This window comes from Rhinolophus sinicus, chromosome 13 (assembly GCF_057876585.1).
Source record: "Rhinolophus sinicus isolate RSI-liver-muscle chromosome 13, RSI-T2T, whole genome shotgun sequence".
In the NCBI taxonomy this organism is placed as follows: domain Eukaryota; kingdom Metazoa; phylum Chordata; class Mammalia; order Chiroptera; family Rhinolophidae; genus Rhinolophus; species Rhinolophus sinicus.
The window spans coordinates 63,414,724-63,442,314 of record NC_142513.1 but is presented as its reverse complement, the minus strand read 5'-3'; the positions used below and the strand labels follow the sequence as shown (position 1 = coordinate 63,442,314).

At 38.9% G+C, this 27,591-nt stretch overlaps 1 protein-coding gene and 1 pseudogene across 26 annotated transcripts in view; both read left to right on the top strand.

The window, feature by feature from the left end:
• Window positions 1-27,591, top strand: part of SCAPER (S-phase cyclin A associated protein in the ER) — a 220,490-nt gene that overhangs the window by 7,759 nt on the left and 185,140 nt on the right. For 5 of the 26 annotated variants that reach the window (XM_074318176.2, XM_074318175.2, XM_088789423.1 and 2 more), the window contains exons 2-7: window positions 2,132-2,198; window positions 5,839-5,956; window positions 9,229-9,299; window positions 16,697-16,783; window positions 17,806-18,003; window positions 24,030-24,130. In XM_074318176.2, the coding sequence (XP_074174277.2) occupies window positions 2,193-2,198; window positions 5,839-5,956; window positions 9,229-9,299; window positions 16,697-16,783; window positions 17,806-18,003; window positions 24,030-24,130 (581 nt within the window). In that variant the 5' untranslated portion in view covers window positions 2,132-2,192. Of the gene's footprint in view, window positions 1-2,131; window positions 2,199-4,563; window positions 4,772-5,838; window positions 5,957-9,228; window positions 9,300-16,696; window positions 16,784-17,805; window positions 18,004-24,029; window positions 24,131-27,591 lie in introns of those variants that run through there. The other 21 variants (XM_074318182.2, XM_074318181.2, XM_019751224.3 and 18 more) reach the window with 11 other exon arrangements.
• On the top strand, window positions 21,983-23,037 carry LOC109457941 (dnaJ homolog subfamily C member 17 pseudogene; annotated as a pseudogene).

Below are 27,591 nucleotides of genomic sequence, written 5' to 3'. Positions count from 1 at the left end.
GGGACAGTATATCAATTAAGTAAATAGTACAGGTGGTAAGTTTTGTAGAGGAGAAGTGGGATAGAGAGTGCCAGTGGTGGAAATCAGGATAAATGGGTTGCAGTTTTTAAAAGAGTGCTTGGAAGACCTCACCAAGAAAGTGACCTGTGAGCAAAGATGGAGTGTCCCAGATGGGGTTCTGCAAACAAACCCTGAGGCAGGAGTGTGTCTGGTATGTTGGGGAAATAAAGAGGCCAGTGTGGCTGGAGTGGAATGAACATCAGGGAGGAGAGAGGAGCGGGAGATGTGCTCGGCGACAATGGGAGGTTACTGTGAGGACTGTGGCTTTTACTCTGAGGGAGATGGAAAGGCATTGGAGAGTTGTAAACAGAGGCACTGCATGGAAACATAATAGCTTTATTGAGATACAATTCAAGTGTCATACAATTCACCCATTTAAAAATTTTTTCTTAGTGTATTTAGACTTGTGTAACTATCGCCATAATAAATTTTAGAACATTTTCATCATCTCCAAAAGAAACCCTGTGCTCGTTAGCAGTCACTTCTGTTTCCTTCCAACTTTCTAATCCAGTCGACCAATGATCTATTTTCTGACTCTATGGGTTGCCTGTTCTGGCCATTACATATAATTGTAATCATACAATATGTGATATTCTGTGCCTGGTGTCTTTCACTTCATGTAATGTTTTCAAGGTTCATCCATATTATAGCAGGTATAAGCACTTTTCCTTTTTATAGCTGAAGAATATTCCTCTGTATTTGGGTGGTTTCCACTTTTTGGCTATTATGAATAATACTGCTATGAATACTTCTGTATAAGTTTTTGTTTGGACAGATGCTTTCATTTGAGGTGCTGCATTTATTTAAAAGGAGCGAATTCACTTGACAAAGGAAAAATGATCGAGGCTGTCATCCTAGAAGGTTTGGTCGCAATTGCTGCTTGCTTTTCTTTGTTCATTAACTGTTCTTACAGGGATAGGCCATTCTTTTTTAGCAATTTCCCTTCTCCTTTGTGTTCTATCTAGTTTCTCTGCTTCGGATTTCTTTAAGTAAAAATTTGGCCACAGTAAGTAGTTTCCCTTACAGTAGGAACGGTATTACGCTTTGTTGCCCACATCTGTGAGGGAAAAATAAGGATGTGCATCATCCATGGGTAGTACTAGCTCCTTAGCTGTATTAATGTTTCTAATTCTATTTATGTTTATGAGTTAAAAGTGTAACTTTAAAAATCAATAATGATATCTGTATGCAAAATAATGCCCTGGAATACAATCATCAGTTTTGTTGAACTTACAATGAACTTGCGATGACAAAGAGTTCTTGGACTTCTTCTGTGAGGTGTAAATATGGTAAATTTGTTACCATAGATAAAATTTGTTATACAAAATTTCTTATACCACACTGTTACAAAAATAAACGTTAAAATTCCTTTATAATAATACAAAAAACAAGTACCTAAATATAAGCAAATAAAACTTTGAATTAAAACATTAAAATGAAAGTTTCCCCCCCCTGAAAGTTTGGGCCAACAACATGGGTGTGCATGTTATACGGGAGCACGTTATATAATACATGGCAAAATACAGTAATTGGTAATTAAAATATTCTGAAAAAAATGTCAGTTTTTGAAAGTTCCGAGGGAGATGTTTTGTATACTGTTTGGAGTTCATTAGTAGATCCTAAATCTATTCAGTGAAAGCAGCATTTAAAAAAAAAAAAGAATAGAGAAGGAAATACCAGAGCATCTCTCACATAATAGAGATAAATATCATTTCATGAAACTTTTGCTTCAGTTAAACGTGTGAACTGAGTCAGGATGTAAAGTGTTTGTGTGTGTGTGTGTGTGTGTGTGTGTGTGTGTGTTTATAGATGGTAGTAAAAAAGTTTGAAGCCTCTGGGTTTGGGATATCGTGGACTAGTCATGTAATTAACACTGTTTCTCTTCCATTGAATTTGTTTTAGAGAACATGGAGTACGTAAAACATATCGAAACAGGCAATATAAAGGAGCAATTTTATTTTTTGTTTAATTTAATGAGAAACTTGGGATGAGATTTGTATCTTTTTATGAATAAAGATGATTTCCTGACAATGTTATGACTAATTGTATATGTGTGTATATTTTGTTATAGGAGTCACACCTCATTGGTTTATGTGGTAAATGAGCTTCTTGGCATAGAAGGGAATTAAAGAATGATGGTAAGTGATCAAACTACCGTAAACACTAACCTTAGTTTTTTATGGCCTTCCTCTTTCTTTCCTTTCTTCCATCTATTTTGATTTATTATCTTTTTTGATGTAATATTTATTACATAGAAGATACTCTGTGGAACACATTTGTTGTAAAGTACAGTAAAGTGCACAACTGTGGATGTGATACTCAACCTGAGAGCTCCAGACTCGCTCCTACCGTTTGTGGGACCTAGGGCAGTGATACAAATGCAAGCCAGTTTCTTTTATGTCTTAATCTTAAAAAGTTATAAATTCATGCCAACAGCTTGACCTGCTTTCCTGCCTGGGGCCCAGCCAGCTCCTAAAGGAGCCATACTTTCCCTGGGGCAGGCAAATTGGAGGTTAGGCCAGGGCCATCTCTGGATTTGGGATGAGGACTGATGTCAAGCTCCCCAGAAAGCCTGCACAGACAGGTTCCCCTCCCCCACACCTTTCTAACTCAAGATTTTTAGGCAATTATAAGTAGCTTCTTAAACTATCCCACTGAAACCCAGGAGGAGGAAGACCACATATCAGTGAAATCATATAGTTCTCGACTTTTTCTGTCCGACTTGTTTTGCTTAGCATAATAATCTCAAGATCCATCCACGCTGTTGAAATGTCACTATTTCATCTTTTCTTATGGCAGGAGATAGTATTCCATTGTGTATATATACCACATCTTCTTTATCCAATCATCTATTGAAGGACACTTTGGTTGTTTCCATGTCTTGACCATCGTAAATAAAGCTGCAGTGAGCATCAGAGAACATATATCTTTACAGATAAATGTTTTCAGATTTTTTGTGTAGAATTTACTTTTTAAGACTGACTAACATTCCATTGTGTGTATACACTACCGTATCCATTCATTTGTCGTCAGATAGGGTTGCAACCATGTCTTAGATATTGTGAGTAAAGTTGCTATGAACGTGGGTGTACCAATATCTCTTTGAGACCCTGCTTTCAATTCTTTTTGCTGTGTACCCAGAAGGGATTACTGTATCGTATAGTTATTCCATTTTACATTTTTTAATAAACCTCTGCCTACTGGTTTCCATAGCAGCTGTACCATTTTACATTTTGACCTATAATGCACAAGGGTTCCAATTTGTACATATCCTTGCCAACACTTGTTTTGTTTTGTTTTGTTTTTTGACAGTAGCTATCCTAACAGGTATTGTGGGCAATCATTTTTACCAGTTTTTGGTTTATCCTTTATTGTTTATATTTCCGAAAAGAAATATTATAAGTATATATATATAAATTATATGTTAATTATATATCACTTTATCTTTCTTACACCCAAAGATATCATATTCTGATACCTGTTTTTATTCCTGCTTAGCAATATACCCTAGAACATTAGAGATCCTCATTCCTTTGTGTAGCTGCATAGTATTTCTTCTTTATTTGTGTAACTTTTAAATAGCTTTCATGGGCAAGGTATAGTAAATCACTGCTTATCTGCCACTTGTGGCTCTAAGGAATGTGGCCCCAAACCGGAAGGTAAATGGAAAATGCCTGTGATCATCCACAACAGAATTCTGAAACTACTTTTGTATGTTAGAATTGAACAGAGAAGTAAATATATTTTAGCCAGTGAGAGCTAAGTTTCTTACTGTTAGACAAAGAAATTACAAATATGGAAAGGGGAAGGCTAAAATGAATGAACCCTGTGGTGTGGGATTGAAATGAGAGGTTTTAGCATAAACTCATGGTTTTTCATATCTATGTAGAAATAGATACAGACATACAGATGTGTGCATTGTAGATTGGTGTGCATATATATAGTTCCTGTTATTTCTCATTCTGTGGGTTGACAGGGCATTTTTTTTATTGCTGTGCCTGGGGTGCTGGGATGGCAGCCGTCATCTGTGGGCTCTACTCCGCTGGAACATCCAAGATGGCTCAGCGGATGGTGTCTGACAGGTGGAAGTTCAACTGGGGCTGCCAGCTGGAGTGCTGCCTTTACCTGGTCTCTGGATGGGCTTCGGTTGGCTTGCCGGCTGGGTTTCAGGAGTGAGTGTCCTAAGAGGGAACATCATAAGAGACCCAGGTGTAGGCTGCAAAGTTTCTTATGACCTAGTCTCAGAAGTTTTGCCCTGTTATCTTCTCCTCATTTTTCTGGTCAAAAAGCAAGTCACAGAGCCAGTTCCAAGAGTTACACAAAGGCATGAACACTAGTGGCCAGGGTTTATTGAGGAGATGAGGCCATCTTTGGAGACTAGCTATCATACCGATTAAGTCATACATTATTTTTTGCTTTTATCCATGTTTGGTTCACTCATTTGGATTGTTAACTCTTTGAGGTCAAGTACAATGCCTTCTGTTTCTTTGTATTTCTCCTCAGTGGCTGCCACAGGGCATTTGTCGCACATAGTAATTGCCCAGTACATGTATTGTTGCCCAAGGATTCCAGGAATGTTAACATCCTGGGCTGGCAAGACCTGGAAGAGATGAGGAAGGCACCCATTCGTTGCACTGGGACCTGGGGCTGGGACCAATGGTGAGCTTTATTTCAGAAAGAGGCCGGTTGCCCACACAGAATGAAGGATTAGGTGAGAAGGCCACAGCCTCCGGCTCAGGGATGCTTTATAGCCTCTTTGTTTTCATAGATGCCGTGTTCCCCCAAAATAAGACCTAGCCGAACAGTCAGCTCCAGTACGTCTTTTGTAGCAAAAATTAATATAAGACCCAGTCTTATTTTACTATAAGACCGGGTATAATATAATATATAATATAATATAATACAATATAACATATAATACCGGGTCTTATGTTAATTTTCACTCCAAAAGATGCATTAGAGCTGATTGTCTGGTTAGGTCTTATTTTCGGGGAAACAGGGTACTTGGTTTATGACAACAAGCTGTTCTTCTCGAGCATTCGTCAGTGGAGATGTAATTTCCTTTACGTTATTGGACCTGGCTTCCATTGGCCCAGGGTCTTGGTGGGGCTAAATCTGTAGGCTTGTGTTGCTTTTAGCTGAGTAGGGCTACAGTAGGCAAGAAATTATACATGTGCTCGTGTATGTATGCATGCACACACACGTACGTACTTGTATTCCAACACCCATTGTGTGCAGTAGTTTAAGTTTGCAATTTAAATATGTCAGTTACAGGAATTATTACTTAGAGCTCAATAACTTGGAGATAAAATTATACATTGGAAATTTACAACTGAGTGGAATTTTACTGTAGCATTATGTCAAAGGAAAAAATAGGATTCTCGGAGACATTTTACGCTGCAGAGAGCTTTCAGGGGGAATGTGTAGCATGTTTGTAAAAACTGATCTCTTTCATACTTTAACCTTATGATATGTAAGAGGAGGTGCTGAGATGGGTACGTAGCAGTGTTTGTACTCCTTAGGAAACTTTTTTTGAACCTTAGATTGCATTTATTTTTGAAATACTTTTTATTTTTAAAGTAATAACAGTCATTCTTTTTAGAACTGAGAAAGATCTGTGACTTAACATTTTCTCTGTTTAACCACCTTTCCTATCCCAAGTTAGTCTTAAGTGTCTTCTTTCTGAGAAATACCAGAAATAATGAATCTGTCTGCCAAATATATTTTATATGTGGACTAATCTAATTATCTAATAAATACTCACTTTCATGTACATAGGCTTCATTCCAGCGCTCCAATAGTCATGACAAAGTAAGGAGAATAGTTGCAGAGGAGGGTCGTACAGCAAGAAATCTAATAGCCTGGAGTGTTCCGCTAGAAAGCAAAGATGATGATGGTATGTATTCAAAATTAGTTTCATTTTGTTGTAAAGGTTATATTTAGTCATAAACCACAGACAGACTGATATTGTTTATAGTTAACACTCTTGGGTAAATTAGTATACATAAGTAATTTTTTATGGCCTTTTTATCTAACACACAAATGGTTTCATGAAAGTGTTAATTCATTTTACTGTTTCACCTAGGAAGGAATTTGGGTTTGTTATATTACTAGGACTGGCAGATTAGTGGTTTTTGTTTTTGTTTTAATATGGGAGATTAGATTATTTTATTGAATTTTTATAAAAATAAAAAACAGTTGTAAAAATTCATTACATTTACCATAATTTGGTACAATGTAATGTAACGATTTACAAAATAAAAGAGAAGTACATTTCTTCAGGTCTTATTATTCTTTGAACGATAATAGAAAAAATACCTTTTCTCCTTAGTCCTTGCACTTTCGTGGCTAGGAGCAATGAAAACACTCGCTAGGTCCTGAAGTAAGGAAGATGGGATAGGGAAACAAAAAAGGAAGGTTTGGGGTGTGCCAGATGATACCTTACTCTAAAATTTTCCAAGGGATTTAGATTGTTCCTCACACTGGGTTTGTATGATGTGTTTTCATTCTTAGATTCAGTTATGTCTTTCTGGAGGGATTCTGTAGAAATTATGTTGTATCCTTTTCAGTGCATCAGAGGAGGCACATGATGTAGGTTTGTCTTATTACTAGTGATGGAAACTTGGATCATTTGGTTAAGGTGTTATCTCCCCAGTTTCTACACTGTAAAGTAGTTTTTTCATTTATAGTAAGTAATTTGTGATAAAATTGAGTTTGAGACTAGGTAAATATCTTGTTTCTCTTGAAACAGTCCATTCACTACTTTTAGTTTCCATTGATAATTCTTAGCTGAATAAGTTATCCTGTATTCTGTTGGTTGCACAATGGTGGTTTCCTAACGCCCTTGTTCCTTCTACATTTATTAGTTGGCATTCTAATGCAAGGAAGAGGTTTCCCTTTTCCTGTTTATATGAACACATGTACAGTACATATTTACTGCAATCTGTATGGATTCATAGCTTCTTATTTAATGAGTTATAACCCATCACTCTATATTGATGCGTAGCTTGCCCTAGACTTGTCTCGTGGGAGGCATGTTAAGCTGGCTCTTGTTTCCTTTTGACATGTTCTTATTCTTTGAGAGCAACCGTGTGCACACAGCAGGATGTTTCAAGCTGTACAAGAGTTCACCCGTGTCTTATTCTTATGTTTACATTTAAAAAACATTTAATATTATGTTTCTTATTTGTCTTTTCACATTTATACTGGTCCGTTTGTACTTTATTCTTACATATAGTGTGAGGTATGGATTTAATTTCATCTTTTTCCTTGTGGGTAACAAATTGCCCCAGCATCGCTTACGATAAACTCATTCTTTGCCCCAGTTATTTGACATGGCACCTTTGAATTTCCATATGTAATTACATTCTGTTTCACTAGTCTTTTCATGTGTTTCCATTGTGGAGGCATTATAGTATTTTAAAATATCTGTTTCGACCACTTCTCCTTCAGTAGCTTTGCTTTGTCAGTCTTCCTAGATATTTTTTAGAGAGCAGTTATTTTGTATCATAAAAATTATCAAATACAGGGGAAAATTAAAATAATTTTTAAAAATATAACTCCTTATTGGCTAAATTTTTCATAAGGAGCTTACTGTTCATCTCTTTGATAGAAAATATATATCAACATTATTTACTACCAAAGTAACAGCATAAAACCTAAAAATGTCTGTGGTTGCTACATATTTTAAATGTCTTGCAAAATTTTGTTTTCCATCTTCCATGGGTTACTCAGAGCATCAAATAATCTGAAGGTGTTTTTTATTAAAGTTGTTTCTATTAAAAAAACAGGAAAGAAAATACAATAATGAATCACATATCTGTATATAATTTGGTTTTACATGCAAGTACATAAAAAACTGGCCAGTATAATTTAAAGCTTCATTTATGCTTCTTGCAATGTAATAGAACTATAAGCACAGAGAATTACAACTTTTTGAGTATCTATAATAATGATGACAGAAAAAGAATGTTAACTTCATAATTTTTGATAAGGATTATTTTATATTTTTACAACTTTGCCACTATAAAAAAAAATCTTTATTTTGCTTTTTTAAAAACTTTTATTTATTTTAACTGTGTTTTTCCAGGACCCATCAGCTCCAAGTCAAGTAGTTGTTTCAGTGTAGTTGTGGAGGGCACAGCTCACTGGACCATGTGGGGATTGAACTGGCAACCTTGTTAACAGCAGTGTGCTTTAACCAACTGATCTAACCAGCGGCCCTATTTTTCTTTTTTAAAAATAATACAGCAACTTGGTTTTGTTTTTTGGCTACAATATATACTCAGACATTTTTGAGGATAATAATTCAATTTTTAAAAGTTTTCACCTGTTCTTTGTTTAATTTCTGTTTCGTCTGGGACTTGTTCTAAGCTGGTGATTATACTGTATATTCTAAAAAGCCTTTTGGTACATTGCTCCCTAAAATGAAAGGATGAATAAAGGGCTGTGTATGTAGAGTTCTCTGCCTTCATGCCTAGCACAACAATAGGGGAGGCCCACTGTGTGCAGATAAATTGTGGGTGGGTTCATTCCTACTGCTTTGGAGTCCTTGCCCAAAATTATTTTGCCAAAAGGAAAATAATTTTCTTGTACATTGTAGATTTTACTCTGATTTTGAATTGTTCTCAAGGATACACTGATTATAAAACAGTAGTTAGTGTCCTTCTTATAAAAAAGAACAAATGGGAAAGGTGTATCTGACTGCAAAAATACAAAGAACAGAAAACCCCCCTTTTCAAAATGAAACTATGTATTTCATAAATCAGACGATTTAATCAAAACAGAAAATACTGAGTTTTATATGTTAAAAAATGTATTCTTAATTTCATTGTTAAAATAAAATTTTAATTCAAATAAGTATTTTCCAGACATGTACATAAAGGTTGAGAAGTATCACTAACTTAACCTTGTTTTTAACTTGTCAGAATTTCTGACTTCTTTAAGAAGTTGATTTATTCCTGTTCTGAGAAAGCTGTTGTATGACAGCAGTCTCTGGGACCTTGGAAATTTGTTTTTTGTTACATCTGTAGTTCATATTGCTCATGTATAAATTCTGTGATCTCTGGAAGGAGATAATGTGTTAGTATGCCTGAATGATTTGTGTAGTTCGATTTCCTATTATCTATATGTTGATCTATATATTTTCTATTTATTCTTGCGTTAAAGGAAAACCTAAATGTCAAACTGGTGGAAAATCAAAGAGGACAATTCAAAGCATGCATAAAACTATTAAACAGGTACAACTTCTTAATTACTGACTTTTATTTTCAATTATAGAATATTTTTAAGGATTTGAATATTTTGTATTTTTCATGTATAAACTTAATGGCACGTTATTTAACAAACATTTATATAGTAGTATGTGCCTAGCTTGTACTAAATACTTTACAAATGTTAATTCATTTTCTTCTCATAAAAAACCTTTGATGTAGAACATTATTATTATCTTCATTCACAAATAAGGAAACTGAGGTATTAAATCTTTTTTTTTTTTTTTTTTTTTTTTTACAATTAAAAAAAAAAATTTTATTGGGGAATATTGGGTTCCTCCAGGATCCATCAGCTCCACGTCAGGTTGCTGCTTTCAGTCCAGTTGTGGGTGGTGCAGCTCACCTCCAAGTTACGTTGTCGTTTTCAATCTAGTTGTGGAGGGCGCAGCCCAGTGGCCCCTGTGGTAATCGAACCGTTGACCTTGGTGCCATGAGCACCACGCTCCAACCACTGAGCCAACCGCCTGCCCTTAAATCTTCTTTGAATAGTTGGTAGAATTCCCCAGTGAAGCCGTCTGGGCCTAGGCTTTTGTTTTTCAGGAGATTTTTGATTACTGTTTCAATTTACTTACTAGTGATTGGTCTATTCAGATTTTCTGTTTCTTCATGATTCAGAGTAGGAAGGTTGTATGATTCTAAGAACTTTGTTTCTTTTATGTTTTCCAATTTGCTAGCATATAGCCTTTCATATTATTTTCTCATTATCCTTTGTATTTCTGTGGACCTGTTGTAACTTACCTTTCTGATTGTGTTTTTTTGAGTCTTCTTTCTTTTTCTCTTAATGAGTATAGGTAAAGGTTTGTGAATTTTACTATCTTTTTAAAGAACCACTTTTGCTATTGTCTTTTTAGTCTCTTTTCTATTTTCTTTTTAGTCTCTATTTCTTTTATTTGTTCTGATTTTTATTATTTCCTTCTTTGTACTGACTTTGGGCTTTGCTTGTTATTTCTCCTAGTTTCTCTAGGTATAAAGTTAGATTTTTTTTAGTTGAGATTTTTCTTTCTTCTTGAAGAAGGCCTGTATGGTTGTAATCTCCCCTCATAGTTTCACTTTTGCTGCATCCATAGATTTTGGTTGTCATATTTTCATTTTCATTTGTCTCTGAAATCTTGATCTCCTTGTTGATCCAATTTGTTGTTCAGTAGCATGTTTAATTTCCACATATTTGTGATTTTTCCATCATTCTTCTTGTAGTTGATCTCTAGTTTCATATTGCTGTGGTCTGAAAAGATTCTTGATAGCATAATTGCAAACTTAAATTTATGGAGACTTGCTTTGTGTCCAAACATATGATCTGTCCACGTGCACTCAAGAAGTATGTGTATTCTGTCACTTTGGGATGGAAAGTTTTATAAATAGCTATTAAGTCTGTCTAGTCTAATGAGTTGTTTAGGCCGATGTTTCCTTCTTGCCTTTCAGTCTGGGTGATCTATCTGTTGGTGTAAGTGGGGCGCCAAAGTCTCCCTCCTATTATTGTGGTAATACCAATTTCTCCCTTTAAGTATGTTAATAATTATTTTATATATTTGGTACTTCTAAGCTGGGAGCATATACAGAGGGTGCCAAAAAAATGTATACACATTTTAAAAAAGGAAAACTGTATTAAAATTGTAATACTCAATATATACAGATAATAAAAGATGGATACAAGTCATCGTTGACTTCTACAATTACAAGAGGTGCTCAAAGTGGTTACCATGTGTCCAGACGCTTCTGATGACGGTGAACTACTGCTTGAGCCACGTTGACCAAAGTGTCCACTTGTAGACATTCTTTTGGCACCCCTGGTATATGAATGTTACGTCTTCTTTACGGATTGTCTCCTTTGTAATGTCAGTCTTTGTCTCTTTTTACCTGTGTTGGCTTGAAGTCCATTTTGTCTGAGATAAGTATAACCATACCCGCCTTTCCCTTGATACCATTTGCTTGGAATATGATCTTCTAAACCCTCACTTAGAGCCCGTGTTTGTCTTTGGAGCTGAGATGAGTCGCTTGAAGTCAGCATATAGTCAAGTCTTGTATTTTAACCCATCCAGGACTCTGTGCCTTTTGAGTGGTGAGTTCAGCCCAGTTACATTTAGGGTGATTATTGATATATGAGGACTTACTACAGCCATTTTGTCTTTTGTTTCTGGTCACTGTGTCTCCATTGCTTTTTTCTTGTGTTTCTGATTCATATTTCAGTTTCTGCGATGATTTTCGCTATGTTCTCTTTTTTATGTTTTGAGTCTCTGTTCTAGATGTCTGTTTTGTGGTGACCATGAGGTTCATGTAAAATGTCTTATAAAGTAGTCCTTTTTCTTCCGATAGTATCTTCTCTTCATTTGTCTATAGTAGTTTCATCCTTTTCTGCCACCACTTTTATGTTTTTGTTGTCACAAATTATCCCTTTTTATCTTGTGTGTTCATTACCAAATTGAAATAGTTATAGCTGTTTGCAACAGCTTTTCCCTTTAACCTTTATGCCATATTTAACTATAACACTCTATTCTGTAATAGTGTTACAGTTTTTTGATTCTGTGTGTCTATTCATCACTTTGTCAAACTTTTCTGTACTTTTGCCTTTTCCTCTCCGGCAGAAGAGCTCCTTTCAACATTTCTCGTAACTCTAGTTTTGTGGTGAAATCCCTCAGCTTTTGTTTTTCTGGGAATGCCTTCATTTTTCCTTTATATCTGAAGCATAACTTTGCTGGTAAATTATTCTTGGCAGTTTTTACATTTCAGTATTTTGACTATGTCATTCCACTCTCTTCTGGCCTATAGAGTTTGTGGTGAGAAATCTGATGTTAGCCTGATGAGTGTTCCTTTGTAGACTATTGTGTCTTTTTCCATGGGCTGCCTTTAGAATTCTTTATGATTGACTTTTGACAGTTTCAGTATAATGTGTCTTGGAGAAGGTCTTTTTGCATTGAGATAGTTAGTTGTTCTATTAGTTTCTGGTATGTCCAGCTCCTTCCCCAAGTTTGGGAAGTTCTCATCTATTCTTTAAATAGGCTCTCTGTTCCCTTCGCTCTTTCTTTGGGATACCCGTTACCCTTAAGTTGGTCTTTCTGGTGAAAGAAGATAGTTCTCGTAGAGTTCTTTTGTTTTTTATAATCCTAGTTTCTGCTCTTCTTCCACATGAATCATTGCTAGATTTCTAACTTCTCCATGTGGTCTGCTCTATTTCCAGTGCTTTCTAATGCATTGTTCGTCTCATTTATTGAATTCTTAGGCTCCAAAATTTCTGTTTAGTTCTTTTTCATAGTTTCAGTCTTTTGGTAAAGTACTCCATCTGTTCATCAGTTTTATTCCTGAGTTCATTAAACTGCCTTTTTGAATATTTTTAATATCTCACTGACTTTCTGACGACAGTGATTTTGAATTCTCTTCTCATTTGATCACAATCTTACATGACTCTGAGTTTGATTTTTGGGGAAATGTCATTTTCTTTATGTGATACCATTTTACCAGGATTATTCATGGTGCTTGGTAGGTTTTTTTCTAAGCAAGTGCATTTTAAGTAGTGAACACCTTTCTAATTTAGGTAAAGCTTTGTTTACACCTTAATTAGAATGAGTCAACAGGTTGACAATTAGAGGCCTTTCTTTAGTTTTCCAGTAGGTGGCACTAGAGGACAGGTTTTTGGTTTCTCTTACCAGAGCTGACTGGTTGTATTTGATAGCCAGCACTTTCTACCTTCCACACTCTGTGCCAGAGGTGTGACAGGTACCCTCTTTGTTGATGCTTGTGCCTCTGAGGGTTGCTGGTGATGGTGTCTCTGTGGTTGTGGTGTTGCCACTGGGATGGCAGGTGCCCCTGCTAAATCTGGAGTTTTCTGGGTCTTGGGCACTGTTGCTGTAGTGGAGGGATAGGGTGACTGGGTGGGGCGGCCTGGGCAGCAGGTGCCTCCACTGCTTCTGGGATTTTCAGGCTAACAGGTGCCGCTACCATGGGCTGGTTTTGTGGTGTGGGTACCGCTGCCGCATTCTTCCCTGTGCCTGCTGGTCCTGGAGTTGTATGTGCGCCTGCGCTGCTGCTGCCCAGCTCTCTGATGGTGTGGTGTGCGGCAGCTGGGGTGGCAGCCCATCCCAGGTGCCGATGCCGCTGCTGCTGCTCTTTTCCTTTGCCGGGGCCAGAGTGGTGCATCCCGTCTCTGCTGCTGCTAGTGAGCTCTACGGGGCTACGGGCTTTGCCTCTGCAGCCGGGGTCCGGGGCCGCAGGCACTGTTCCTCCCATTCTGCCAGTTTTGCCTCCAGTCACCTTCAGATGTATACACATGTGGATCTCTCAGGTGTCTTAGTGTGTTGACCAGAAGAGTCTTTGTTGAGTTAGAAAGGTTCCACTAGTTATAGATTCAAGGGGAGAGACAAAGGGAGTGTCGCACTTATCATAATGCTGATGTCACTCCTGGTGATGACTTTTTAGATATGACACCAAAGGTACAATCCATGTAAGAAGTCATTCGTAGGCTGGATTTCATTAAAATGAAAAACTTCAGTTCTATAACAGACAATGTGAAGGGAATGAGATGACAAGCTGCAACTCGAAGAAAATATTTGCAGAAGACACATCTGATAAAGGACTGTTACAAAAAATATATGAAGAACTCTTAAACCTCAACAATAAGAAACAACATGATTAAAAAGCAGGTAAAGGACCCTAACAGACACACCTCATCAAAGAGGATGTACAGATAGCAGATAAGCATATGAAAAGATGCTCACATCATACCTCATCACGGACATACAAATTAAACGATGAGGTAGCACTCCACACCCAAAAGGCCCAAAGCAGGAGACTGACAGCACCAGGCGCTGGGAGGATGGGGGAGCGCGGGAGCCCTCACTCCCTGCTGGTGGGAACGCAGCGCGGGGCGGCCACTGAGGAAGACAGCCAGGCAGATCCTCACAAAGCCCACACACCCCGCGCACACGATCCAGCCGTCACACTCTGGTATTTACCCACAGGCGTGGAAAACGGGTGTTTGAAGCAGCTTTAGTCATAATTCCAAGAACTTGGAAGCAACCAGAGGCCCTTCGGTAGGTGATGCATAAGTAAACAGTGGTCCATCCAGACCATGGAATATTACTGTAGCGCTAAAAAGGAGTGAGCTCTCAAGTCATGAGAAGACGTGGAGGAACCTGAAATGCATATGCCTAAGTGAAAGAAGCCAATCCGAGAAGGCCACGCACTGATTCCAGCTGCACAATGTTCTGGAAAAGGCAAAACTGTGGAGACGGGAAAATGATCAGTGGTTGCCAGGGACTGGGGAGGAGGACGGAGAAGCATCGAGGCCTTTAGGGCAGTGAAAATCCTCTGTGTGACACTGCTGATGGCTACCTGCCATTAGACGTTTGTCCAAACCCATAGGAAGTACACCACCAAGAGTGAACCCTAGTGTGCACTAGGCACTTGGGGTTATTATGCTGTCCATGCACATCAAACAAATGCATCTTCAGTTTTATATACCTATGCTTTTTTTGGTAAATAGGTCCAGAGGTGTCATCAGATTCTTAGGGGAGTCAGTGAGCCCATTTGAGAGAGATGAGTTAAGAAATCTCAGTGTCTTCATTCCTTTTTCCATCTCCTGTCCTTTTTTCTTTTCCCCTCAAAAGTCATTTAGTAAAGCAGTACAATTTCATGGAATCCAGTTGTGTCTAACCTTTGCCAAAAGTTTAGATTGCTTCGTCTTCTATTGGGTGTTTTGGCAGGAGTTAGGCACAGTAAACCGTAAAATGGTATAGTTACCTCATTTTGAATTTTGGCTTTGTCACTTACTTAGTGTGAGACATTGGGTTCATCATTTACTTTAACTGAAGTAAAACTCAGTTTTTTCCTATGTTAAATGGAAATAACAGCATCTATGATACAAAATTTCTTCAAAGACTGAATTAAATATAACTGTATGGAAAGCATTTAGCCCAGTGCCTGGCAGATAGCCACTATGCCATGACTGTCACATGCTGCTTCAGTTATTAGTATAACTGCTGTTACTTCTGTCAGTGGTAGGTAAGAACCCTGGACCTTGAAACTCTATACAGATTGATTAGCCTCTACAATCTGTAGCACTTCTGCCTTTCTTCACAGTTTTGGTGATCTTGTCATTAGTTTATTCACATTTTTTTCTAAGAGCATATTTCTTTTTACCTTTCTCACTGTAATCAGATCTAACTTAATATGTGCTTGCTGTGTGCTAGATGCTATGTGACTGCTTTGTGAATATTGCAGCAGAAGTTGGAAGTATTGGCTTCTGGTCCCAGTTCTGTCACTCAGCCTTTTGGCTTTGTCAAGAAACTCAATGTGAGCCTTAGTTGTGTCAAGTACAAAATAGGAGTGATAGCATTCGTCCTGTCTTTACAGTTTGTTGTGATGGTGAAATGATATGTTTCAAAAGTCCTTCATAAAGTGTAAATAAGCACGCGAACATAAAGGGTTACTATTTTTGTCACAATTGCTGTCAGCTTGTACAGTCAGCCTTTTCGACGGACCTGCCTCATTGTAGCTTCTGCCTGTCTGGAATCTTCCTTGGTAACAGCCTCACATGGCGCAATCATAAAGAATAGAAATGCCCTAACCTGAAAGCAGTAGTATCTATTCTACATTGTAAGAACAGGTGGTAAAGTATTTGAATTATATACATGTGGGTGCATGACAGGGCAGACACATAAAGGGGTGAATGAATGAAAGTATTTTTGAAAGTTTCTTAAGATTAGAGTCTGAAATTACAGGAAGCTACTAGCCCTTTGCTGGTCACTGTATACAAACTTTGTGAGGGAGGTATAATTTGGGAAACTTCCCCAGTTCATTTTAACTTTGGGTGGTATATAGGAACAGAAATGAGGTGGTCTGAAATCTGGTAAAGGGCTTTCGGCACAGGGCCTGGGCAGCAGCTTAGTCGCATGGCTGAAATCGAGAGAGGGTGTTCTGTGGATATGTGATCTTGGACAGATCAGTTAACCTCTGAGCCTCAGTTTTCAAAGCTGTAAAGTGGAGCTAATATTGCATATTATCAAAATTGTGTGCAGAGAGTTAGAAGATTATGTAAAGTTGACTTCTGATCTATAATCCTGTATAAATCATTAGTTACTGTTGTCATAGTTGTCAGGAAATTAATGACAGAATTAAGCAGTGCTTTGGGAGAGATGCTACTTGAATTGGATTCTGACTTTAGTTGAATCCAAGAAGGGGGATGTTGACCGTAATTCTTAAACCATTTATTACTAGGCCTGGAAAGGACTTCAGGAGCAGCTGAAGGAAAGGTTTTGTGGGTTTGTGATGATGACTTTAAATGTTACTACTTGGATGTTGAGAGTTTAGGCCTGGGCTAGGGCTGTAGATAAAATAATTTGCTAATTTTTATTTGCTAAATTTGGCATCCCTAGTCTGGATATGGGACTGGAAGAAGGATGATTCATTTCAATTTCAATCCTTTGAGAGGAGAGAGAGAGAGAGAAAGAGAGAGAACAAACGTGAGTGTGCACGTGTTGCTTTGCTTGCTTTTTGGTGGTGATGATTCTATGTAAGCTGAAGACTGGCTATAAAAGACTCATGACGTATAGGAATCACTGTTACACTGAACACCAGAGCCTAACGCAGAACAGGAGGCTGTGAGCCTCTAGTTCCGACGTTCTCTACCCTGGGGCTCTTCTATGAAAAAGAAAGAAACAAAGAAGCAGACCGTAATGACACACCCCCATACAAAACAACCCAAAGAAACCTGGCATTGTTTATTATTCTAACTGTAGTAGAAGGATAGTGCTTACTTATCAGTTTGAGTAGCCACAGAGAATAAGTAATTTGTACTTCTACGGCAAGCTTCAGGTTTGTGTTCTGAATTTAGGTCTTTACGTGCACTGCATGCTTATGTGTTTGGTAGAAGGATTTTGTGATACTCTGCAAAACTATTATTATCAAAGTTGGCCTTTGAAATTGAGGAAAGAATGGGTCATATAAACACTACAGTTACTTTATTTGATGAGTCTGTTCTGTAGCTGGTGCTTAGTTTTATTAATCCATCAATCTTTTATTATCACTTGTTTTGTATTTATATTTAATTTTTACTTTAGGTGCAAAAATGATTGAAGATAACATTAAGCAACTGAATATACTACAGTACATGTTATATTCTAAATGAAAAGAACATATACAAGCAATTTCAAAATGTTGATGTTGCTACTTATTATTATTGTGTGTAAATGAGCCATACATGTATGCCATTAAATCAGGAGCCACTTTAGTGGGTCCATTTAGAGTTGAAATCACCGTAATCTTCAGTATGACATGTCTGAAATTAAAATTAACCTCATAAACTTGCTGCTTCTGTTTACAGTGCCAGGCTTTGTTTAGATGAATTCCGTGTGACATGATGTAACTTGAAAAGGAGAATGTCATGTTTCAAAGTATTTGTGTTGAAAAATGTGCTTTATATAAGGGTCCAATCCCTGGAGGATTTAAAAAAGTTTGTTTTTCATGTTTTGTTTTGCTTCACCAGAACACTGCAGTAGACTGTAAAATAACATCATCTACAACTGGAGATAAACAGTTTGATAAAAGTCCCACTAAAACAAGGCACCCTCGGAAAATAGATTTAAGAGCTAGATACTGGGCATTTCTTTTTGACAATCTTCGCCGGGCAGTGGATGAAATCTATGTAACTTGTGAATCAGATCAGAGTGTGGTGGAATGTAAGGTAAGGTTTGCTTCGAGGCTTCTAATCCATCTGGAGCCAGATTCTCCAATTTTTGCTATACCTGAGTTAATCATTTACCTCAGTATAGAATACTGTGGTTGCCATGCTGTATGTTAGGTCCCTGGAACTTATTCGTACAGGTGAAAGTTTGTACTCGTTGACCAACATCTCCCTGCTTCCCACCACCCCTTGCAACCACTGTTCTTCGATGTGCTTCTATGAGTGCTTCATGTTTTTCTTGGTTTCAATTTTTCAAGAGTACTCTTGTTTTTTTGTATTACCTAAATTATGTACTTTTCTATTCTGTGCAAGATTTGGTAGAAAGCTGTCTTGATTGTATTCCTCGGCAAGAAATCAAACGGATGGGGAGAGAGAGAGAGAGAGAGAGAGAGAGAGAGAAACATGATTATTTAAAAAATCTCTGTGCATTCTCCATTGCTACTGTAGGTGGCACTAGTGATATTTTCACATTCTTTGGTTTCATGTTTAATGTTTTAAGTTGCACTTTGCTCCCTTTTCTTTGAGATACTTATCACTCTCCTAATTCACTCTGGTCAAGGAAAAATTGATGGCTAACCATAAACAATCTTGGGTGGGAATGGAATGTCATCATAAGGTGTGTTTTTATTTTTAGATAACCTTATCTTCGTAATAGAGTATTAAACAGATACGCAGCATAAGCTGTCTCTAAAAAATCACTAAAAAGTCTGGCCTTTTAGTACATACAAACTATATACGGTGTTACTTTACACTTAATAAACTTATTTGGAGAAAAGCCAGAGTGGTACATCTTTATAGAACTATTAGAAAGGTATAGCTTCTTCTGTTTCTATAGTGAACAGGGTTGAAAACTGAAATTCCTTGTTTAATACCTTTGCAATATATGTAGGGTCAAAGATAAGTTACATGTTGAGACAGTAGCTGTGTTTCCCCTAAAACTGGAAACAGCAAAAATAAGTTTTATATTAGCTTAAAAATGCGATCAATTAGAAGCAGGTTTCAGGACGAACAGTAATTGAAATCATGCAAATTTATGGTTTGATTGTCACAATTATTACTATCAACATGTGAAACTTCTTATGTTTTAAAAATAACAATATTTTTAAGCAAAATCATATCCTTGGAGTTCAGTGAATAAGCATGTTACAGTAGAAAACAATATTAGACTTAATTTCAGGTTACAGTTTCTTGTATAAAATGAGCATGTGGCCCTAGATAATCTCTAGGGCAGCCCTAGAGATCAGTCAGATCAGCAGATTCTTAGATTTTATGATGACAAATAACAGAATGTTGATTGAAGAAATCAGATTTGTTTGTAAAATGTCTACTTCTTAATAGAAATGAGTTTGACAAACTGTGATCATGTCTCTGTGATGGCAGAAGAAACTTATGCCCCCTTTCTCTGATACTATATTTGAGGAAGCGGCACTTGGCCGTAAGACACTGGCTTTTTTTCCTGCCTCTTTGTCACTCATCTACCCAAAGCTTTGTGAAAGTTTAACAGTAATAGACGTTTGTTCAAGCTGTGCGTTGTAAGAATGAGAAGATTCTGACCGAGTGAGAGGAGTAGACATGTGTTTTCTGTTCTTTGTACTGTGCCAAATGCTCACAGGCTCATGTTGAGAAATTAAATCAGGGAGCTTAAGAGTGCTTTTCATACTCCACTCTGCTACTCTCCCCATCCAGGTCTTACAGGTGGTGATGTTAAAAGATACAGTGTAGCATTTGATCGAAGTATGTGCTGGGTGTATAACACCTAGATTTCTTTTTTTTGTTTTTCTTTTTTCTGTTCTACAACATTTCTGTCACCTCATTTAATTAGTACCTTTCTGAGGTACAGAACCCGGGTTTTCCCCTCATTTTACAGGGGGATTCATCCCAAGATTTGCAGGTGAACTGACAAGACTTATCCCTCTTTAATTTTTGTGTTTTAGCCTTGGTTAAGTAACCACAGTTCAGTTCTTTGTCTCATATGTAAGATGCAGTTAATAATACCTATATTATGTAATTCACATGATAAGTATAACACGACAGTGCAAAGTGTATTTCCTATTTCAGCCAGGATTGCTGACCAGAACCCACCTCTGTAATCAAAACAGGCTCAGTTTTTCACTTTTGGAGTTGGAAGATGTGCCTGTTATGCTATCAGCCACTTTGCTGTATGCCTTGCTAAGAACTGACATCTCCACAAAACTGTATTCTCCCCGTCACTACTACATTCTCCCCTCTCCCTTAGGAAGTGGCCAGGAGGGTGGGCGATCAAGGAGGTAGTGGCCATCCCCTCAGCGTGTTCTCGCGGACTTTTGAGGTGGGACTTGCAGGCTCAGGTGTAAAGATGACTGAATGGCAGTAAGAGTGCTGAAAGTGGTGTACTTGCCGTTTTGCTTTCAGATGATTTCCCTTTTGAACTGTTTATTCCATTAGCTAGCTTTAAAAAAAGCGGTTCTTAGAAATAATGCTTTTCAGACTTCCTCCACTTTTGGTAAAGCTCTTTCTTTTCCAAGGTTCCCTTTATCACCAACTTGTCCTGTGGCCTCTGACACATGTTTCCACCCCTTCCTCAGCACGGGTTCCCCACTGTGCTCCTTCCTGTAGCTGAACTGGAGGCTGTATCGATGTCCTGGGCCCTGGGGTCTGTGCACCAGTATTGTGTGTCAGGAGGACAAAGGGATGGCGCCAACCATCCTGCTCTGGGCGCCAGTAACTAGAATTAATTACAAACCAATCAAATCCGTTGCAGCCAATTGGTAAACTAATTGGTAATTTTAGCTGTACATCCATATGTAGTGATCTGAATGCCCATAACATTACTTTCAGAGCCACTTTTGTTCTGTTTCCTCCTGCTGGACAAGATGGCCTTCATAGCTGTGGGGGCAGAGATGTGCATCGGTGACTGTGAGGCCGCTCCAGCTGCTTGTCTTGTTTGTGTCCCTTGTTCGTAAGACACGACTCGGGTTACAGCTGCATGGTACCCCTCTGATCATTTCCGATAACGTTGAGCTAAACATTCCTTAAAATAGGTTGTTTAAGTCACCAAAGGTAGTTTCTCTGTGCCAGCTGGTATCAGAGGCATAGCTGCTTATATTCTTGTCCTTTAGAGGGCTGTTGTTTCTTCTTCTTCTTCGTCCTCCTCCTCCTCCACCCCTAAAAGGGAAATTCAGACTCTTATTGCCAGTGATTTGGCACGACGGATTACCTTTGAAAGGAAATCAACAATACTGCTTTGTTCAGAAGAGTTTAACTTTTGTGACTAAAGTGAGGTTGGTACTGTATTTCGCATGCGAGTAATTTGGCAAAGAATTATTATTTTTTGGCCTGATTTCCAAAGTCTAGCTATATCTTTTTAAACATTCATAAGTGAAAAGTGTTTTTGAGGTCTTTGAGTGCCACTGATACTAGAAAGTCAGTGCAAGACATAGTTATGAAAAAGTAATATACTTATAAAACAAATGATGGTTTTCTAAACTTAAATTTAATGGGGTAACATTGTTTAATTACATTATATAAATTTCAGGTGTATAACTTTCTAATGCAACATCTGTATACGCTATGATGTGGTCACCACACAAAGTCAGGTCTCCTTCCATCACCTTGTATTTCACCCTTTGCCCTGTTTGTCCTTTCCTTATCCCACTTCCCCTCTGGTAACCACCATTCTGTTGTCTGTATCAAGGTGTTTGGTTTTTGTTTGTTTGTTGCTTGTGTTTTATATCCCATATATGAGTGAAATCATGTTTCTTGTCCTTTTCCATCTGACATTTCATTTAGCATCATACTCTCAAGATCCATCCATGTTGTCATACTTGGCAATGTTTCATCCTTTTATGGCTGAGTAGTATTCCACTGTGTATATGTACCACATCTTCTTTAGCCAGTCATCTGTTGAAAGCCACTTGTGTTGTTTCTATGTCTTGGCTATAGTAGAACTCATGCAACTTAACAAGAAAAGAACAAACAATTTGATTACATTGATCAGAGGACCTGAATAGATACTTTTCCAAGGAAGACATACAGATGGCCAATAAATATATGAAAAAACGCTCAACATCACTAGCTAACGGAAATGCAAATCAAAACTACAATGAGAGACGCAGGGTTGCAACCATGGCGGTGACTGAGGAGCTCTTACACATGGACCTGTACGCGCTGCTAGGTATTGAGGAGAAGGCAGCGGGCAAAGAGGTGAAGAAGGCCTATAGGCAGAAGGCCCTCTCCTGCCACCCGGACAAAAATCCGGATAATCCCAGAGCAGCTGAACTCTTCCACCAGCTTTCTCAGGCCTTGGAGGTACTGACCGACGCTGCAGCCAGGGCTGCGTATGACAAGGTCAGGAAAGCCAAGAAACAGGTGGCAGAGAGGACCCAGAAACTTGATGAGAAAAGGAAGAAAGTGAAGCTTGACCTGGAGGCCCAGCAGCGGCAGGGCCAGGCCCGGGCCCAGGGCAGTGAGGAGGAGGAGGAGAGCCGGAGCAGCAGGACGCTCGGGCAGGAGATCCAACGCCTGCGAGAAGAGGGTTCACGGCAGCTGGAGGAGCATCAGAGGCTGATCCAGGAGCAGATACGCAAGGAACTGGAACAGAGGGTAAGAGGAAAGGCAGGCAATTCTGGAGGAACCCCCGAGCTCAAGCTAAAATGGAAATGCAAGAAGGAGGACGAGTCAGAAGGTGGCTACTCAAGAGATGTCCGCCTGCAGCTTTTTCCAAAGTATGGAGAGGTGCTCAACCTGGTGCTTTCCAGTAAGAAGGCAGGCACTGCCGTGGTGGAGTTTGCAACTGTCAAGGCTGCGGAGCTGGCTGTCCAAAATGAACTGGGCCTGCTCAATAACCCTCTGAAGATTTCCTGGTTGGAGGGACGGCCCCAGGGTATGGAAGACCCCAGCCACCCAGGACTGTCACAGGACTCAGTGGTGTCTGAGAGGGACTACGAGAGCCTGGTCATGATGCGTATGCACCAAGCCGCCGAGAGGCAATAGCTGATCGCCCGGATGCAACAGGAAGGCACGGTGGCGCAGCTCACGTAGCTTCCAGCCCAGCCACCCACAGCCCTTTCCTTAAACGTCACCAATAAAATTTTTTGAGTCTAAAAAAAAACTACAATGAGATCCCACCTCATATCTGTTACAGTGACAATTAACAGTAAGACAGGAAGTAACAAGTGTTGGAGACCATGTGGAGAAAAGGGAACTGTCGTGTCCTGCTGGCGGGAATGGCAGCCTCTGGAAAACCATTTACTGTTATTTACAGTAGCACCTACACTTACCCTGTGATTCAGCAATTTCACTCTCGGATTTATACTCATCAGAAATGCATACGTATGTGCAGAGGACGTCTACATGAATAACCGCACATAATTTGTAATATCCAGAATTTGTCAACAGTAGATTGGATAAATAAACACTCATGTAATAGAATGCTGTTCAGTAGTGACCTTGGATGTCAACAATAAATGAATTGCAGCTATACTGCAATATGGGTGAACCTAGTTAACAGATGTACAAGAGAAGTCACAAAATATTATGTACTCTGAGTTCATTATTATGGATTTCGAAGTCAGGCAAAATTACACTAGTGGAGGTTATAGCAGTGTTTGCCTTGGAGAGGGATGGAGTAATGACAGGGAGAGGACACCAGGAAACTTTTACACACTGGCATTATGGTATTTTTTGGCCTGGGTGGTGGTTGCATGGGTCTTTGCTTTGGAATAATTTATCTGAACATTTATATTTTGTGCATTTTTCTGTTCATTGAATTTCACATTAAAAAAGGTTAAAGGAATGGTCACTTGGGGAGTTCTTGAGGTGGAATACTCAGATTCAGTCATTTTCTACCAAACAGTAAGAGTGCAAAGAAAGCAAAACCCAAAAAACTAGGTCAGTAAGTTCTGCAGTGTATTCAATGAGGAGAATGATGTAAAAATGATTAATTCCAAAGTCCTCCCTTCTAAAGTTTTTTTTGGAACTTTTCAGTTTTTTTGGAACTTTTTTTGGAACTGAATGGAATTCAGTGTTTGTTGTTCATTTTCAATTAGGAAGTACTAATGATGCTGGATAACTATGTCAGAGATTTCAAAGCATTGATTGACTGGATTCAACTTCAGGAAAAGCTAGAGAAGACAGATGCTCAAAGCAGGTAATGAACTCTGGTCTTTATATTCATACCAGCTATCATTTTCTAAAGTAGTCCCTGAAATTGACAGTGAACTTGACACTCAGCTTAACTTGAAACTTGTAAAAATCTAAAATTTGGGAGCTGCAGTTTTCATTCATTCAGTAACATATTTTGTTTGGTACCTACTAGTACACTTTTATCCAGTGCAGAATTTAACTGCTGAATATGATCCACTTACTACTCTCAAGAATGTGTTGTCTCAGGGTGGGGTAAAATAGAACTTCCTGCTACCAAAAACTATTGCAGCTGCTCAGAAAAGGACAGGGTCACAGCTCTTTAGGGGGTAGACCAGGAAAACGTTCATGGAGCATGCAGAAGTGGTGAAAGGCTGTGATGGATTTTAACAGGCGGTTGGCCTTTCAAATGAAGGGAGTGAATTAACACTCTTGTGGATGTGCAGAGCCAGTGTGAAGTGAAGGTAACAGGGAAAGGTGTAGTTTCTCTTCGTGATGTACTAGGTGGTGAGGCAAACCGATGACTTTTAGCTAGGAATAATGCGAGATCAAAGCTATTTTACAGACCTTCTTTGGAATCGGCACATAGCATCTGAGTGCCATGTGCCAGGTTCGGGGACCTTTGTGGTGCAGAAAACAGACTTATTTCCTGCCCTTGTGAAGCGTTTGGTGCATTCCCAGGAAAGGCCCGTCAAACGCTTAGCATTAGGCAAAGTGCCATCAGAGAAATACCGTGCGGTTTCGGAGTATTAGAAAAGGCACCATTGGCCAGTTTGCCGAGTCCAGGAGAGCTTCCCCAAGGAGGGTCTGCTTAAGTGAGACAGAAATAGCAAGTAGGACTCATTTGACAAAGAGAGAAGAAAAGCGTGATTGCCTTGGAGGTGATGGTACATGTGATATCCAAGGTTGGAAGGGCACACGGTAGAGGCGGGACTTCAGAGTTAGCAGGGCTGGCGAGTGGAGAACAAGAGGAGCCGAACATACGGTGAGTCTAGACAGGCAGGCTGGGACCAGATTATGTAGGGCTCTGTAGACATGATCAAAACTGTACACTTTATTTGGAGCCATAAAAGGTTTTTTTATACGTGAAATCTTATCCCTTTTGAACTGGGGCAAGTCACATGGAGCTACAATGATGCCCTTTTACCCAAAGAAAACAGGCCCAGGCTGCAGCTTTGCCTTGAAGTGGAACCATCCAGTAGAGAATGCATCTTTTGTCCCATCCTAACATATCAGCCCCGTGGGGGCACCAAGAGAGTGAAGGAATCACAAGAGACATCCCCAAGAAACAAAATCCAGGACAACCATGATATGTGAATCCTTTTAACAGTTTTTTTCTCACACTAAAAAATGTTGATACGCCTTTTTTGGTGCCTGATTTCCCCGCACGCAGTCCCTCCGTGGCTCAGGCCGAGTTGCCTTTGTTTGGACCAAGCAGTTTTGCCCTCACTCCCAGATAATACGTGATCAGATCTGGTGTCTGGAGGGTGCATTCCTTCACTGGGTAGAACCAGGGTGAGAGAGTGTCATGCTCGTTGGGGACTGGTGAAGAGAAGCAAAGGAAAGCAGGTTCAAAGAAAATGGAATAGATGCAGAGAGAGAAGCAGAGATGAAAGAAATCAGATGGTTTTTGAGAATTTAAGTGTTGCTTTAAAGCCTGTCCCTTCCATTTGTAATCTTTATGAGCCATGATTCTAACCACCCAACTACCCCAGTGTCCTTGACTTTGTACAGTTTATACCCTTATGATAAATCTTTATTTTCTCCTTTATTGAACTTGATTGAGTTTCTGTTTCTTTTTTCAAAAAGGGTCTGTAATGTAACTACCAATGTGTAAAGAAAAGCTAACTAGATTTTTATTTCTTGCTTGCAAACTCCAATCAGATAGCCGGTGGCTGTGTTGAGGATTGTACCGAGGAGATTCTGAGGCCAAGTCCAAGCTCAACAGTGGGCCCCGTCCTGACCCCCTGGTTCAGAAGCATAGATGAGGCATTTCTTCTTACCTTAAATAGTCACCAGCATTTTTCCTCTTTGTCTCCTGAGACCGCTCTCAGGTATAGAGAGCAACTTTAAATTCCCTGTAGATGGCAGTGTTTAGCTTACCTTCCTCCAATCGTGCATCAAAATTCATTTTACCTACACTTCAGATTTAAATGTAAAAGCTGAAATGGTAACGTATTTAGAGAAGAAAATGTAGGTCGACATTTATATATTTTTGTGGGGAAGGAGTTTGTAAGACAAAGTAACAAACCACAACGGAAAACATTGATAGGCTTGACTTAATAGGAAGAAAATAATGCCTTTCTATAATAAAAATATTAAAAGTGAAATATTACATCAAATGTGCCAAAGGACTTATAGCCATAATAGTAATAATAGCAGTGTTAGTAGTAAATGATTTCAAATCAAGTAGTAAATGATACAAATACCAGTAGAAAAAATTGGCAAAAGATACCAACGTGCAAATCCCAGAAGAAGAAATTCACTGCCTGTTAAAGAAGTTCAATCTCAGTAGTGATGATAATAAACGTAAAACTTTGAAAACCAAAAACCATTTTGCCAATGCTTTTTTTTTTTTTTAAGTTAAACACCAGAACTGAAATTCCTGTAGGAAAAAGAAATCATCACAAGACTGAAACTCGAGCATAGGAGTCAGCAAACTTTTTCTGCCAAGTGCCAGGTAGTAAACACTTTAGATTTTGCAGGCAATGCTGCCTTTTCTCAAGCCAATGAAAAATTTAAAACAAGATATCAACGGTTGACAAGGTGCAAGGGACATGGGCACTTATCTGGTGGAAGTATAATTTGCCACAATCTTTCTGAAAGGTGATTTGGCAATAAATTGTCAAAACCTTTTGACTTTATTTGGATAACCTTTTATCTGAATTTTCTTGTTTTCTAACAACCTATCTCATTTATTAATGAGGGGAAGAAATCACAATCACTAGATTGAATGGAGAGTAAGAGGCAAGGGGATTCTCGGGAGTTATGGAGGTCTAACTGAAGGCCTTGTGGTTGAGAAGATGCTGCTTGAGAAACCATTTCAGTGGAGATTGTGCAGCTGATGGGTTATGGGCCAGTGAGGAAGGAGGAGGAGTTGGCTTTCCCAGCAGAGAGCAGTGAAGTGCTGAGGCTCCCACTCGCCTGGGGGATTGAGGTAAAGGAAGGAGACTTCGTGTTTGACTGTGTATTCTTCATTTAACCCTCACCGCTGTCTTTTCATCCTGATCCCAGTTCTACACACTCAGTTCTCTGGGACATCAGACACAAGTAGCCTGATTAGTACCATTGCTTTTGTAATGTCTTTTAGCTGGCTGTGTGGAGGCTTCAAAAATGTAAGTATAATGTCATGTATCTGAAAGCCTGTGGCCCCTGTTTGTGAAGCAGGGCCGCGTGGCCCTGAGGCATCGCCTGTGATTACTCCCTGGGAATATGGTGACTTTTTGGTAGATAGTGCTCTAGGGGAGA